This window comes from Stegodyphus dumicola, chromosome 4 (assembly GCF_044657685.1).
Source record: "Stegodyphus dumicola isolate Sdum_Otavi_A_Nest chromosome 4, ASM4465768v1".
Taxonomy (NCBI): Eukaryota; Metazoa; Arthropoda; class Arachnida; order Araneae; family Eresidae; genus Stegodyphus; species Stegodyphus dumicola.
Window position 1 is genome coordinate 127,338,848 of NC_140771.1, and position 18,416 is coordinate 127,357,263.

At 30.3% G+C, this 18,416-nt stretch overlaps 1 protein-coding gene across 11 annotated transcripts in view; it reads right to left on the reverse strand.

The window, feature by feature from the left end:
* The window catches only part of EndoA (SH3 domain containing GRB2 like, endophilin-A), a 316,532-nt gene that overhangs the window by 48,064 nt on the left and 250,052 nt on the right, over window positions 1–18,416 (reverse strand). For all 11 annotated transcript variants that reach the window (XM_085815416.1, XM_085815417.1, XM_085815419.1 and 8 more), the window contains 2 exons: window positions 14,289–14,422; window positions 12,937–13,003 (listed from right to left, as the gene is read on the reverse strand). In XM_085815416.1, the coding sequence (XP_085671542.1) occupies window positions 12,937–13,003; window positions 14,289–14,422 (201 nt within the window). The remainder of the gene's footprint in view (window positions 1–12,936; window positions 13,004–14,288; window positions 14,423–18,416) is intronic.

Below are 18,416 nucleotides of genomic sequence, written 5' to 3' on the forward strand. Positions count from 1 at the left end.
ATATTTTTAAACCAATTTTTTATTATTTTTAAATTACTTTTAATGCCTTGTGTGTAGGAACTACTAGCCAGATCAAGTTATAGCTGTAACTAATAATCGTACTGATGTAGTTTTGTGGTATATTTTGAATAAATCTCTGGGCTCTCTAGAAGGTGAAGATTTACTTTCAAAGCCTGGAGTGCATGTACAGTGGCTAGGCCAGTTATGTTATAAATTAGGGGTAGAGTTTTATGACAGGATTTGTAATCTCATTACAAACTCTCCAGAAATTGACAATGAAATTATGTCTTGTCACTAAAAATATCAAGCAGTGTGCATGTAATTCCACAAAAAAATGTTTGGGCTACATGAAGAAAAAAAGATTTGTTTATTCATGAAATTTCAGTACTATTGCCTAGATCAAGCATTTACTAAACATAATCACATAAAAAAAAAGCTGAATTTTTTAGAGAAAAGCACTAATTTATCTTTACATAAGTATTCTTAAGCGTAAAATTCCTTATAAACCAGCATTCAATTCAGTAGCAATATCAAAATAATGGTACATCTGAAAGTCTAAATTTCAATTTAAATTTAGCCTTATGAAATAAAAAAGTATGTAATAGGCTTATCTATCTGAATACTTAAAAGTGAAAAACATTTGTGTTATGATCCTGCTGGCCAATGTAACAAGCCTTATCTAGCCAATGAATGGCCCAGCATATAAAGCTGAAATACTGACCCAGTTTTGTGTGTCAACATATGAAATTTATCGACAGTGTCCATGACTTTTAGAAGTTAATTTTCAACATCTTGGATTTAGTTACATGCTCAAAGAAGGTTAGTGTTAGCAAAAGGAACGTGCTGGCTTGAATGGATGTAGACCTTTCTGTTCTCATCAGACTCTGTCAACATGATGAAAAAATCAGATATGTATTGGAAAAAGGAGAAAGATAAGGTGAAGTATAGGTAAAATGAAGATGAACACGACACACAGTATAGCACAGTTATATATATGGAAGGACAGAACTGTAGACTTTCATAAGATTTTTCTGATCAACTTTCATCTATGTCTATAGATGATATCATGAAGCTTCATATATATACCCAAAGAATTTTTTTTAATTCTGGTGATAATCTTGTAGGGAAACATTCAGTTACATACCATCACACTAAGAAATTCACAACTTTCATGCGAAAATATATATTGTAATTTTAAAATGCTGTTTAATTTTTTTTCTGAAAAATAAAATCATATCTTTTAATTTTAGATAATCTGTATGATTTTTGATACTGCTCATTTAATAGTAGTTTAAACACTGGCATATAAAAATTATATTTGCAAATAATTCTCCGATATCTAAACTACAAAAATTAACTTATTTTAGTTTGTCATCAACTAAATTAAAAAATATCCTAATGGAATATTTAAAACTTTTGTCATCTTTCACAGCACTGCTTCTTAAACTTTTTTCTTCCTGATCCCTTTTATTATCAAAATTTTTTCGGAACCCCAGATATTTAACGGAGAATAAAAATATAAACATTTTCCATAAATAATTTATTTTTTGGTAAACAATACACAAATAAAAAGAAGTAGTTTCAGAATTTGTTTCAAGTATTAATTAGATTAATGAAAGAAAATCATGCTTTAATGAGGCAGATATGCTTGTTTTTCTTTTTACCTAACAAATCTTCATGCAATATTTGACACTGCTAGTCAACAGCTCTATAATTTCTCTTGGGCTTTTATATTGCAGATGTTTAATCTCAATGATGCCAACCAAGCATGCTTTTGAATACAAGAAAACTTTTTGAAATCAAAATTCAGTAGTCAGTATTTGCAAAATTATGTTTCAAGAGTTTGTAAGTATTCTATAAAATGTTTTTCAATTAAATTTTTGGAATTATTATTTTCAATTATAAAACTATTGATAGTTGAAAGCATTTCAAATGAATCATTCTCTGCTGTATTCTGCCAATGTTGGTCTTTTTATCAACCTTACTAAGTAAGTCTTTCTCTCTTTTATATTCTTCCAGAGAACAACAAGATAATAAATTTTCATCAAAGTTTTCTTGATTAATGCATGATATATACTAACGATTGAGCTATTTTTAAAATATCAGTTGCTTTGTCCAATACACTAATACACTGTGGGTTTTCCTTACATCTAGTAATAAGATGTTCAAATTGTTGTTACTAATTTCAGAAATTCTACTGGCAACAGTGTCATTTGACAAAGTAGTTTACCAAATCTTTTCAACATATTTATTTTGAAGTACTTTTGCCATTTTAATAGCAGCAGGTAATCCATGATCTTCTCCAATAGTGCATGGCATTTTATTTTTAGCAATCACATATGGAACTTCATATGACTCAAGTAAATATTTTTTTGCTAACAATAATAAATTTCTCAAAATGTCGTCTTCCTTTTTATGAAGATTTAAATTAAACAGAGAGGTTGTTGATTACCATCATGGTTGTTGAATGTAAATCCAAATAGAAGAAATGACTCATTATGTTTCCTTTTTTGCATTTTTGATGGCTCATTCTGATTACCAGATCTTTCTTGAAGAGACATTGTAGCACTGTCATCTGCATCATTACCTTTGTTACTCAAGTTCAACCATTTACCCATGGGTAAAAAATATTTTTATCCTAAAATATGAATAAAATAACATCTCATAATAATTATTTAAATAAACATTAACCTTAGTTGAGAAATACAATAAAATATAATATTGTATTGTTCTTGTGATGTACACACTTATAGTGATGAAATAGAAACAAATGCCTATAGTAGAAAATGTTATCACCATATTAGCCACAGCAGCATTGACTTCATTTTCAGCATGCCTGTGCAGTGCAGAATATTACTTAATGTGCATTTGCACCATATTTTGATTCTAAATAATTTACGTGCATTGCAAAAGAACACTGTTATTATGATGTGCTTAGTGGTATTTTTAAATATGTAAATATAATATATAGCTTATATTGGTCAGTATACAATTTTGTAATGCACTGTACAGAAAACGTTGTACAATAAATTAAAGATAATGAAGGGGTTAAGATTAATACTTCTTTAAATTCACGTATCCGAATTAAATTTCTAAGACCCCCAACATTTCGCCTTATGACCCCATTTGCGATCATCACCCAAAGTTTAGGAAACACTGCTTTAGAGTTTTAGCTGATTATTTCATTAAATTTAATAAAAATAAGTTAAGGCATAAATAAATATAAAAGAATTTTGTATAATAATGCAATTAAAAAGTTTACATTTTCCTAATTAAATGAAAGAAGCAAGATAATATTTTAAAAATGAGTGGTAATAAATATAAATACAAAAGCAGATTATTATTTAACTAATTTTAAAATATCTAGCTTCTTTCATTGCACTACAAATTTTTGAAATTTTTATTATTCTTACCTGAAGATTCAGCTTTTCATAGAAATAAAAAGAAAAAGAAATATGTTTGAATATTCTTATATATATGCAACATATAAAACAAAATGCAAATGAAAGCACAGAATAAAATTTTGCAATAAAAGAGGATATCTAAAATAAACTGGTGTATAGATATCCTTTATTACATGAAAATAATTAGTCTTATCACAAGCAGAAATTATTTTGATAACATTTCATTTACTTTTTTTGGTGGGTAAGACGATTTAATAACTGTTGAATATAATGCAGTAGACCCCAAATTTCAACAATAATCCTACTAATTAAATTAAAAGACTACTAATTAAATTTTGCAAAAGAATTTTAACATTATATTATCCTGTTTAATTGAAGAATCAATCATTTAAATCTGACAATCAAACCCCTTTCTGTTGTCCACACTAGATATTACATCTTATTTTGATGTAGTTTCCTGTTATTCACATTCACATTAAGCAAATACTTTTTCTGCAAGTAAAAATCAACTGATTGGTTCTGTAATAACATTCCTATATGAATTATTTAAACAGCAATTTCAATAAAAAGGTTCCCTGTGCTTTAAGAAAAAAATGGCACAGCTGCCACCTAAAATGAACTGGGGTTTTTATTTATAATTGATGCCAAAGAAAATTTGTTACCAAATGCTTATTTTGAGCTCACACAAGATTCATATGCATTTTTGCACATGGAAATTAAGTACGTTAAAGGACCATTGGGGGGGGGGGGGATCAAGGACCTATCAGCAAATGGGAGCTGAATGAATTCAATGAGGTTATTATCTATACCTGAACCTTGATTTTTGTAAGACCTTCCTCACAATAAAGCACATTTATAAGTAGAATGCATTATTATTAAACATATTTATTTAAAAAAATGAGAATGAAATCAACTTCGCAAAATCTATCAAGTAGCATTAAATATTTTAGATTTATATTAACTGGATATATTTTAAAGAATATAAGTGACATTTTATTCACACTTTACTTTTAGAGCTTTATGATGACTTTTTTCTTTTGTCTCATTTCATCGCATACTTGCTCAGTTTACAGGTTTGGTAAATAGCATGCGGATTTCATGTCAAATGACATAGGTTAAAAAGAGGAGTAAAGTCATAATACTGGAGAACAGCAATTTTGTTGTCTTAGATCTATCACTTGTTTTTGACCAACTTTTCGCCTCTGAATGCAAAAATAACCTCAGTTTTTGGCTATCACGTCAACTTTTGAAGCTCCAAGATATCCTCTCTTTGTCTAAAAAGCCATAAATATGCATTTAAAGGAAATACCAAATATACTGCTCATAAAGAAAGTTTTATTCACATGAAGGCTATATATAGTAACAGCAAGTTAAATTTTTTTCATATAAATAGTATAATTCTTTTAACAAACAGTAAATATAAATACTAAGATAAAAATTTTCGTGTATCGCTTTTTCTGGAATGTTAAATCTGTACATATTCTTGCTTGCTGCTCTAACAATAGTCAATCATCATAAGTACATCCCATTTATTTTGGTACCGTGTCTCCATAACCTTCAAATCTTGGTGGAATCTCTTACCCTGCTCATCACAAACTGCACCAAGAATTTTCGGCCGTGTGAAAAGTGCAGTTGGATACTCATACAGCAACCAAGCAATTTGAAACTCTTCAAAAGTTGCTGGAGAATTTCACTGTAATTCTGTGCCAGCGCATTTCAAAAAACGTTTTTGACAATATTTTCGAATGCCAATAAGCATTCTTATGAAATCCTATCATTGTTCTGCTGAAATGTTGGTCTTTAAGGAGCCACTGAAATCTGCAAATCATCAAACACACTGCCCTTCATCTTTTCAAATGGCAGGCTAGGAAATGCAAAAATGAGATACTTGAAACAGTCTCCTTTAATTGGCAAAGCTTTAACAAATTGCTTCATAAGACTCAGTTTTATATGCAGAGGTTGAAATATAATATTCTTCCTATTGACAAGTGGCTGATGTAGAATGTTTGGATCAGCAATCAGGATAAATCTTGGCAGCCAATATGAGTGCGCCCAATGCTTGTCACAACCTCTGCTGTCCCACATACATAAAAAACAGGGATACTTGGTATATTTGTTGTGCTGGCCCAAGAATAAAACATGATTATTTTAAAGAGGATCCATTGGTGCTGGTGATATTGCAACAAATCAATGACTCTGTCTTCATATTTTTTACACAAAAAATTGAATGGCCTATTCAGACTGCACCAAATAAATGTATACAGTGGAGACACACTTCAAGCTCCACTTTAAGCTATCGATGAACAATCGCCTTTGACTTGCATTTTAGGCTGAAATTCAACTTTTCCATTAAATTATGTATCTTATGGCAATGCACAAATTCATCATCAATTCGAAAATACTATAAAAACACACTTTCTCTTGATTGAAAGTAGGAAACCTTAGCTCCTTTTTCAAGCAAATTTTTCTCATACAGTCTTGATGCTGACAGCTCTGAAGCTCTTTTAGACAGACTAAAATCTCGTGGCAAATCATTCAACTCATGCTAAATAGAGTCTGAAATAGAATCATTTCACTCTACAAAAGTTACAATCACTTAAGTGATCTTTGGGCTCTTGCCAACTCATAGGTATATCTGCTGGAAATTAAAAAAGTGTTCCCTTCATCCACATCCGTAAACTTTTGACATGCACTGTTTGCGCACTTTGTGAAGGACCCATTATTTATCTTGATCACCAATTTTTACATTAAAATATCCAAAATAGGCTAGCCTGACAAACGTACTGATGTTTGTCCTTTGACTGGGAATGGTTAAACTCCCAAATATACAGCAAAACAAATCAGGGCTTTTTAAGCACTTATGATACAAACTAGTAGAGGCAGACGTAAAGAAACAGTTCAGTTCATATATAAATAAAAACTAAACACTGCTAGCCTTGTATACAAACAAGAACTCTGTCACTATGTCAGAATGCACTTCACTATATTAGAGAGACATACAACACCTCACTACAGTATGTCAGGCATAACTGAACTAATCTAGACAGGTATGCAGTTGTTGCTGGTTCCTACATTGTCCTTTGGTACCAGTCGGACAATTTACATCAGCCAGTAGAAGAGCAGTAGTACTTCCTACGATCCACACTCAATGCCATGGAGAGTGATCAAATCCATATAAGGTGTAGAAAAAAAAACTTGACGATGTAGAAGAAAGTTAACCACAGGTTTAAAATCAACCTACCAATTTAACTGTAAAACAGCTCAAAATCCTAACTCTAAAAATTATGTTGTTAATAGTTCTCCAATGTAATTAGCATTATTTGCAACAGAAACTTGGCTGTTGCCACCACTGCCGTTTTGTCTAGAGACAGACCTGCTCATCAGAACAGATATGAATGCCTGATGTTAGCATGGTTGTTAAGTGTTGAGGTTAACTGTGTCCTTTCTGATACAGTTAGTCTTTTAGCTTCAGGTGAAGTTCCGAGAGTTGTAACCCAGTTAATACACTTAAAGATTCCAATGAGCCACTAAGGTGATAAGTTGTTTTGTATTATTTTAAGTCTCAGTAGCTTTAAAATATAAGTTTTACATTAATACAGGGATAACTTTTATGGATAAGCAATTATTTACAAATAATTAAATTTGATAGTAAGAAACTCTTAGTCATTATAAATTTACATAGTCACTATAAAATCTTATTTACTTTTTAAAAGTGTTTGGTAAAAAAAACATTATTAAATCACAATCTATGATCATTTCACAGTTTAAAACAAATGTAATTTATGACGTTAACTCTTAAACGATATGAAGATAATTATATATTGAAAGTTATAAAGCATTTATGTTTTGGTATGTTTGTAACACACAACAAACTATTTATACATCTTAATTTGAAAATTTTCCACACATTTTGACTATTATATATATATATATATATATATTATATATAAAGAGTAAGGAAATTATTCTTCAAAAGTATATTGTCGAAACATTGACAAGTTAGTAGATGAAGCATCTGCTATTCTAAAAAAACTTGTATTTAGAATGTGCAGAAGAAACTATTAATTTAATTCTTTGGTAATACAAACACTGAGAACAAATATGAAATGATATATGGTAAGTGTCAGTACCAGACCTGGCATGGCAAAATTTTTAGAATTTAGTGAAGCACCAAGTAACAAAATCAAGAGACGACAAAACTTTTGGAATTTCGGACAAGCACTAGGCAGCAGAATCTTGGGGGTGCAAAAATTTTAGACTTTAGGGAGGCATTAGGCAGCAGAATTAGGACTCAAAGACGGCATCAGGTGGAAAATGCCTAAAGTATGATGCAATGAGACATATAAAATGAATCTTTTAAATTGTCAAATTTCAATTTCTTTATTAATATAAAAATTCCTGAAGTTTGTATAGAAAATACATGCCTGCCCATATTAGAAGCATAATATTAGAAGACATTATTAGAATATGACAATATTAGAAGCATTTTTGATATTTTCCATACATATGTCTAGTGAAAAGAAGATAAAAGAAATGGAAGATTAACATGTTAAAGAGAAAGACTTCTAGGATCAAAAGTAAAAAAATCAATTAATTATTCTTTTACTGTTCTTCCAAAAATTCTCTAAAATGTAAGAAATTCCAACACAAACATCAGGTTGGTTTTGTTTTATTTGTGTGATTACAGCAAATTCTTGAGGGCTATCTACCTAGGAAGGGATGCCTTTGTGGAGGACTTTATAAAGGAAAATGGTTCGTATACATGTTACACATGGGATAAACCATGAAAATGCCCATGCAGCCAGCCAATTCGTGGGATTCGAACCTCAGACTGAACTATCAATGTTCAGTAACTTTATCACTCAGCCACTGGAGGGCCTCAAACTTAAGTAAAATTAATCCATTACGTGTTAATACCATGAAGACATTTTTTATTTGTTCTCCCTTTCTGGAATCATAGGTCTATAAATCCTGCCTTCAAATCTTTCTAAACTTTCCGAGGTGCAATGTCTAAATTCCAAAAGAAAAATTATCTCAACCAATTCTGTAATAGCATAAAGGCAGAAATTTATTGAAAAAAAATTCAAGGAAGAAAAGTGTAAAATTAATTTCATAGAGAAAACTGATACATATTATGAGAATTCTGAATATTTTAAGGCACAGGGAAACATTCTTACCTTTTCAAAAATATAAAAGAAGACATTTTAAAATAGTTACAATAGCTATTTTGCTTTTGCTAAATGTTCAAAAATTGTGCTTTATAGCATTAATTATCTTATTTATTTTTCAGATTTAATATACTGTAAGTTGGCAAAATAGTAAGTAATGTCATTTTATAACACAACAGGGAAAAATAAAAATATGTTATTTCAATATTACTTCTTAACATAGTTTTAATGTATTATTGTTATATTAATTAAATTTATCAATGTTATAATGCTTTAAAAAATAGTCGAAAAATTCACAAATCTTCGAATTAAAATTTTCATACAAAATTAATTTTCAAAATCTCCAAAATGTTGATAAATCACCAAATTTAGAGCAGTTTAATAAAAGAATTCACATCTCCAAATAGAAAAGTTGTTTATGAGCTCTTCATTAGCAAAAAAGAAACAATTTATCCTTAAACCCCTATCACGTATGTTTTCGCTAAGCGGGACTGGACGTTGAAAGGCACATTTCTAAGAGCCCACAAAGCACGTGCATGTAAACAATTTAATTTAGGATAATTCTGTTTGCTTTCAAATTGGTGATGAACAGTCGCCAATAGCACAATAAATTAATAGCACAATAATTATGACTGAAGGGTAATCTGGGCACCCTTCAGAGGAGTTAATTGTGCAACTTGCTTTTTTCACTTCTTTCTTTTCTGCCTGAAGAGATATAACTCTCTCTTGATATACACTCATGTCCATAAATTAAGGATAATGCAAACTCAGGCAAAGGAAGAGTTAGAAGCAAAACAAATTTGACTTATTTGTAAAGCTTATTTATTAAACAAATGGCAAAGAGCAAAAAAGATGCTATATGTTCGATATTATTAAAAAAATTAGCGATTTTTTCTCCCTGGAGCAAATTACAAAAAAAAAAAAAAAACCCCAATATTACATGGTTGGTATGATTGTTAACCTTTTCCCGGGGGCTGGGACATATATGTCCCGCGCGTTCACTACTTTAAATGTGTCTCAGGAAATTTCAGTTAACTATGGAGATTTAAAATTTACTCCTTAATATGGATTAGGAAGTGCAATACCCTTTTGATTTGTTTTTCTGTTCCTTTCAGTTAAAATAGACTAAATGGCCAAAATACATTCGAAATTGGACCCTATAGCCCATGGGAAAAGGTTAATACATTGTATGTCTCCCAGACGATGCAATACAGTCCGTACAATGCCTAGGCATGCTGAGTATCAAATTGACGAGCTGCAACTCGTCGGCCAAGTATGTCCCACATGTGCTCTACTGGATTAAAGTCTGGTGAGAATGCTGGCCAATCCATAGGGAGATATCCTCCGATTGAAAGCATTCGCTTACGATGTTTGCACGGTGAGGATGGGCGTTGTCATCCATAAACACAAATTGTGCACCCATGGCGCCCCGAAACAAACATACATGTTGTTTCAGAATGACGTCCCGATAGATTTGGATTGTCATGGTTCCAATTTGAACATGCAGGTCAGTTCTGAAACCCAGAACAATTCCAGCCCAAACGAGCACTCCTGCATCACCGTAACGGTGTCGTTCAGTGATGTTTTCTTGGTGGTAACAGGCACCTGGAGCTCTCCATAAGAAAGTCCGGCGAGAATCAGACTGCAAGCTAAACCTGGACTCGTTGGAAAACATCACACAAGCCCACTGTTGCAATGTCCACAATGCATGCTCTCTACTCCAGGCTAACCGCAGGCGACAGTGAGTTGCAGTAAGTGAAACGCATCTGACAGGTCTACGAGCACATAGATCAATCTGCCCTAAGCGTCTGTACACGGTCTGCCTTGAAATTGTTTTTAAATTTCTTTTGGCAGTAACTGCCAAATACCGGTCCTAATTCGGCCTTGTAACTCTCGGGCAACCTGTGCTGTAACTTCTACTCACATTACCATCATCTTGGAATTGTTGCCAAAGCCTGGAGATGACATTGTGGGCAATTCCAAGTTCGTCCGATACTTCCAGTTGGGTACGACCACATTCCAGATGGCTGATAATTCTACCACGTAAAAAATCATCCAAATGCATCCTTTGTGATATAACTATTCAGTTATTACACTGAAATGCTTATAAAGCGCCTGCGAACAATTTTGCTTCTTTGCCTGCATTTCTTATATATCACTCTCTTACACTCTCGTCATTGTGACGTACCATCGGTGTCATCTGGTTACTTCCTGAAATTTGCATATGATCCTTGAAGATGTGTGTAATGATTTTACAGGTGATATATTTATTTTAGAGTTCGATTTCCGCGTGACTCAATTATCCTTAATTTATGGACATGAGTGTATATTAGGAAAACTAATGAATCTTAATCTATTATTATGTAAAAATAAATGGTTTGTAACATTGTAATTTTCATCTATAACCTCTTTTTGGATTACCTTTTTCACTACTAATTGACGTTGGACTGGATACAAGGTAAGAGAAATTATTCTACTCTGTGCTTTGGTAATTTGTTGTGAAAATGTTTACTACAAAAAATGTTTACAACAAATTCTGTGCAGAGTTATTACAATATAAAACTAAAATATTTCAGATTTGATTAGAAGAAATTTATATGGTTTTAAACAATTAAAAGCGTGGTGGTGATGTCAAGCAAAGTTTAACTTATCACAAAAACTTTATGTTGGTGAGACTCATCATTTCCACTTTAGTGGACAAATATGAATGTCCTTGTGAAAGACAGATAGTGGAAAATGACTCAGTGATACAATGAGCCCATTCTTCAGGGACAAAAGGATGAACAATTTATCAGCATTCAGGGCTCTTATTCACTCAACTATTCACAGGCAATATTAAAGACACAGAAGAAGCAATATGAAAAACAAAGCTATATTAATGATAAAATAGCATTGTATTTTTAAAACAATAATTTTAGAAAGAAGAAAAAAAAACAAACATTTACAAGCTACAAATTATGACAAAATTTTCAAGTCATCACAGCAACAGCCAAGCAAAGCAATACACAAACTGTACATTGCCAAGCTAAAAGTTAGTTGATATCAGATTATTAGAACTGGATCCTTGATATAGCACTGATCTTCACTGTTTTGGCCTATCACTTTCAAATAAAAGGATGCTGTCACCAAATGCCATTATTATAAGTTATTTTTTAATAAATAATATGGCAAATATTAAAAAATATGACAATACAAACAAATGAATGTTTCCACCCAATGTTATTACTCTGTATTATTTTTTAAAGAAATAATATACTGAATATTTAAAAGAAATATATGGCAACACTTTGTATTATATTCTAAAAATATGCTGTTTTTAAACATTTTGTGATTTTACTCTAATTTTTATGCTGTGTAAGTGTGAAAAAAGGGACATTTAGTAAAATGAGGTTTAAAAGGCAAAAACATTAACAATAAAAAGATATATATATATATATAAAAAAAAAAAAAGTTGTGCATGTCTCTTACTAACAAAACCGAACACTGATATGGTAAGCCGAGAAAAAACTGAAAACATTAATGGCAACACTCAACACTGCACTGAGAATTCTACACATAGGCTGCTTTTAAAATTTTAATGATTTTGCAATTGAATTTTATGTACTGTATGTATGAATAAAATACTTCATTATAAAGTTAAGATAAAAAAAAGTTAGGTCATCTTGTTAAGGAAACTAAACAATGACATGATAAACTGAGAAAAGACTGGAAAAAATAGAAAAATGTAAAGGCAACATTTAACACTATCAGGAATTATAAAATGTTGTGATTTTTATTGCTGAATTTTATGCAGCATAAGTGCAAGAAGAGTTCTGTTTAATATTTGAAAGAAAAAAAAAAGTCATGCTTAATAATAAAATTAAAAATCAAATAATAATAATAATAATAATAATAATAATAATAAATTCCAAGAGTGAGTCCAAGAGCAGAAGAGCAGAATGATAAACTGTAACCTCAACAAGAGCATAAAAGAAACTTTACAAACCCTTTGGTGCTACGTTAAAATTTGATTCCTTTCAGATTTTCTTTTCTTTAAAATAAATAAGTAAACAGAAGATTCTGTATTAGAAAGATTTTGCTTATTAAAGTATGGATCTGATAATACCATGTGATCAGTTATTATAAACTGGCCAGTAAAGTTCAGTTTGTGATTATTGTTAAAAAAACAAATTAGTTTGCAAAAGTTTGGGGTCTACTACAATAAGTTAGTGTTTTAGCTACAATGACTGCTCAAACAATTATTCATAAATCAGGAATACAGAAGGATGAAGGAGATCATACAGATATTAGAATGATATAACATTCCCAGAAATACAGGAATAAAGAGGGATTTTTTGTTAAAATAAAAAGCTTAGCATTATTACTTTTTGCCTGCCTTCTTTTCTTGCAATCATAATCCAGTCTTCTTCCTTGAAGTTTCTTCCGGTGATGCTTACAAAGGCATAGTGGAATAGAATTATATATTAAATATTTTTATATAAATAAAATATATAAATACAGCAAGACATTAAGAACCCAAATTGTCAAAATATTTACATATAACTCAACGAGGTAGACTGAATGTTTAACAGCACATAATTCAATATTAATGATTATGCATTTTGGTTGTTTATATAAATTATGCTAAGACACTCTATTAATCCTGATTATGCATTTCAAATTCAGTAAAAAAATGAGGCAACAGAAGAAACATTACAAGAAAGTAAGCAAATCATTATTTTGCTGCTATATCTTACTTTTGTTCAAACTGCAAACTACTACTCATTATGCAAGATGAGGATGTAGTAGTATAAAAATAAACTGAAACCTATTATTTCTATATGAAAAACAAAAAGTGGAAAATACTGTTTTCCCTCCACTCAATTTGTGTACATTAGATGGGAGGTAATAGTCCAAAAATGCAATGCCAATGGCAAAGAAACTAAAAGTTTTTTAAGATAGCAAATTTTCTCCCTTCAAAAGAGTTTTTTTTTTTTTTTTTTTTTTTTTAAATCAATTTTCATATATATGATGCAATTCAGTAAAAAAAAATTAATTTAAGAACCACACTCAGATTTAAATCATCTCTTTTTAATGCCTTAGAAATTTCTCTCTTTTTAATGCCTTTAATGCCTTTTTAATGCCTCTCTTTTTAATGCCTTTAGATTTAGGAAATAGAACAGCTGGCACTTTCAGCTACTACTGCACACAGACAGCACTTTTAGGATACAACAAATAAACAAACATTTCAGTAATTTTCAGAAGGTTAAATATACATGAAAGATTATACATGAATAAATAAATCCTTAAAATATTCTTGATTAAATATAATTAAAATGGTTACTGTTTTTCCCTATAATAATAAAATAACTTTTATTGTGGGTAAAAGATTAAATTTATCTATGACCATAAAACAAATATATCAAGAACTGTCAGAGCTTATCACTGTTAATCTTTCTAAATAATGGCTTTTATCTTTTATTAAGTCATGAATGTTGAACATATTAATTAATTAATACTGCTTTTCAATATTGCACGAATTAATATTACTTTCAATTTTGGCATAAATAAAACAAGCAAAATTCAAATGAATTCTTATCAGATGATACTAATCATGTCTTGAAAAATCAATAAATATAGAACAGTGCAAGACTTTAAAGAGCACACATTAATAAAAGGTATTGTTCCCAAAAGATTTATTTCACTATAATCTATAAAAATTAAGAAAAAAAAGTACCATGACATCTTTTAAATCTTTTGTTTGTAGGTGATGCAAGGGCTCTAAGAAGTTTTGTTTCACATTATCTTCTAATGCATACTTCACTTCTGCCATTTGCTTTAGGGCTTCACCACATTCTATCAAACTCATACCTAAACACAGAGTATAAAAGTTGCAAAATTTAAGTACTTTTATCTAATTAAAATAGGCTACAAGCCAAAAAAGTTTAAAGCTGCAACTTTTCATAATAATTCAGTCATATTAAATATTTAGTTCAAAATTTAGAACAAATTATGGAATAATATTATAATAGCTTTAATTATAATATTTAATATATTATCCAGGAGTCAGATATTGAACAAGAAATTTATATCTGGTTAAGAGTGAAAAAGTTATAGCTTTTGAAGATTTTTATTACTTGGCCTAGTTAAAATATATTGCTGCATGCATACAGGTTTGTTATGAAATGAACACACAAGTCCGATGAAAAATTAACAAAATTTATTATTATCACAACAAGAATGTTTAAATTTCCTCAGATATTCAAGCAGTATTACAATATCTCACAGTAGTTATCTTTTAACTACTCAAACGTTCAAGAGAACTTAATTCAAAACAGCTAAAGAAAGTTAATCTGCAAATTCGCAACAATCAACAAGAGCAGTTTACTAAACAAACTCTTAAAACAACAACAAACTAACTACTAACTGAGAGGTTTTCATGCTGCTTATATAAGCTTTTTAAATGCATGAGAACTTTCTATCACTTTCTCAAAATCAAAAAGAGATATTTATTTATTAAATGTTAAATGCACGTCTCTTGTATTTTTAATTTTTCCGGCTTGGCTTTCCTTTAATAATCGCCACGCGCTGCACTGCATGGGGAATAAAACAATTTAATTTATAATTCAACTAATATTAGCTATTTAAATATCAAATCCGTAACAATATCATAAAGCAAAATCAAAAATTCAAACATTTCCCTCTCCTCTCTTGTGCTGTCACTAGGTACTTTGCAAAGCTTTTTGCTGATGTTTTCTACCAGCAATTTTCATCATATCTGTATCATTTTAATGCCATTTACAGTTATTCAATGCACTGATCAATTTGAGGAGAAAAAAACGTGGGTGTTGCCATTTGAAAATTTGAAAATTTTTCACTGTAACTGGAACTGTGAGAGTTCTATTCTTTTAAATCTTTACAATGTAAAATTCAAATAACGATATATAAAATTTCATAGTGATTGATTGAGGCCGCTAGAGATTCATATACTGAGAAAGTTCTTTTTATGACCAGCCTGTAAAATGAAGGTTGTGATACAAGGAAATAAAATGAAAGGTAATACAGAGAAAATTCACGTGAAATAGAAATACTTTATGATATTAATTGTAATCTGTAATTACACAGGCACATATTGTTCACCACACATAACAAACAGTACGATAGCTTTCTAATTATGATGCAAATCATCATTGGTGTCCATCGCAATGTGCATCTATTGCAATAGCACAACTGAGTTAAGCATGTATGCAAGTTGTTGCACAGTTTTATGCACAAAAAGTAAAAGGTAATACAGGATAAGATTATAAAGTAACACCAACTTCAATTTTGAATTGTATAAACTAATATTACATTTAAAAGTTGCAACAGTAATTATGATACTGATTAGCATGCCAGTCATAAATAAAAAGATGACTCTTTTCCCTTACAGCCATTCCATTTCATACTTTTTTTGGCATCAGGCTAAAACCAAAGTGGCACTGTCTTCACTCATATCAAAAAGAAAAAGGTGTCTGAACATAAACATGGTTTGTTGCATCACACATCCCTTTTGTTACTACCCAATGGTTCATTATGGTGTCAAGAATTAAAGTTTAGAGAATTTCATAAATCAAAGTTTACTTCAAATGAATCACAACACAATAGGTAACTGGAATAATTACCTAAGAGAAATATAAGCAAGTTCCTTGTTGTATCATTTTAATGTTAAAATTGATAGACACAAATTTGAACTAATGAAAATTTATTCATAAAAAGAAAAATGTGTGCACAAAAAGTAAGAAATTTAGGGGGAAAATCGACAAAAGACCCAAACACAATGAAATTCAAAACCAGTAAACTTTCAAATTTCTTATAAATATGTAAAAAATTATCAAGTCAGAAGAATTGAAGAAATGTGAAATACAGTAACTATTTAAAAAAAAAAAATATTACACAGGAAGAGGAATGCAATTAAATCTGATTAATGTTATCAAGAGGAAGTAGATCAGACTCAATTGAGCCCCCTTTCCTTGAAAGACCACTGCATTTCTGTTCATCCAAAATTAGCTAACAAACCATTCTAAATTATTTAATTATAATATCAAACTAACAGAATTTAAAAAGTTTGCACAGAACTTGAACAACTACAGGAAGAAATTATTATTCTTGCTAAAAGTTCTTACAAGAAAATGAAATTCCAATTAATTTCATTAACAGTCTTTAAAAAAAGCTGGGAATAGTTTATAACCTATAAAATTAAGCTCACACACAGAAAGATAAAGAAGGATGTTTTAAGTACTTTTATAGTTTTTCTTTGTGTGTATTTGTATTACAGTACAATTTTTCTTGACTTTATGTTTATTAACAGAGTGGCCTACTCTATACAAAATCATCATGAAGGATGTTTTAATGACTTTATTCTTTTCTAACATTTGTTTCTTTTCTTCCTTCTTCTTTCTTTACTTTCTTTCATTCCAAATCAAAATTCTTGAGAATTTCTTACAAGCTTTTAATTCACCATTTAGGAGATACCTAACTTGCAATCGCTAATGAAGTCAAACTAGCATCCCTTAGTATCTATTTTTGAATCTCATTCTTCTGGTTTTTGTTTCAAACTGAGTAGTTCTGATTTCCATGTTTTCTGTTAATTTCTAAGTGCTTTTTGTATTACTACATTTTAATTTCAATCTTAAATATAATAAAAAAGCCTAATTAATTTCTTTCACTTTATTTGACACTAGAAGTTTTTAAACACAGATGCATTTTGTATATTTCTTTAACAGATTGCCTCTGTGTCAACTTGGTAAGTTATGATTTAAAACAGAAATGCAGTGGTCTTCCAATGAAAAGGTTCAACTATGTCTGATCTACTTTCTCTTGATAACACTGAATCAGATTCAACTGCATTCCTCTTCTTATGTATTTTTTTATAGTAACTGTATTTCACATTTCTTTAATTCTTCTGACTTTGGGTTGATTTTTTAAATATTTATAAGGAATTTGGAAATTTTACAGGTTTTGAATTCCATTGCTTTTGGGTCCTTGTGAATTTGGTTCTTAATTTCTTAATTTTTGTCTGTAACCGATTCATTTTCAGCATCATATTCCGCAGAAATAAGATCGGGATAATTTTTTTAAATAAAAACTTGTGATACTATATATAACCATATATACACATACAGATATATGCACATGCATATACATGTAATATTTTTTAGGCTTAGTCGTGACAGCAGAGGGGCAAAACGGACCAAGTTCAGCTAATGACCATCTTTATTTCCACGCATATAAAATCATCTCAGTAGATATTTCTCCAATTATACTAAAATCCGATATGTTTTTATGATTCAATCATAATGAAGTATGATAAATTTCTATGCACATTGTCTTTGTAAAAAGGAATGATACAGGCAGTTAAGCAAAGTTAAAGCTACACAATGTCGACAGAGCATCAATTAGGGAAAGGAAGAATGACGCAATTAACTCACCAGCGGTATTTATACTAAGTCTGAGGTATAAGTAGAACTAGTCTGTAATTGATTAATTTGACATTGTTGCATAACATAGAAGATTCTTGAATTTGACAGAATAGATGAATTTAGGGGAAGAGCACCAAATCAATGTTAATTTTGAGGTAGCCAATTATTTTTAAAGCAGCTATCGTATTTTCTTATACATGTCTGTGTGTGATAATTAATTTTACTGTTCAAGAAAACTGGTGCCTAGTTGGCTGGAAACTGTGTTGTAGTAGATGACCAGATAGAATTTCGGAAGTATAACCAGCTTGGTAGTTGAACACCATTTATTTCTTGATGGCAAAATTTTTAGCACATTAGCTGGTAGAATACCAAGGGTGCTCAATGAACCCTGAAAATGTTAGATATTC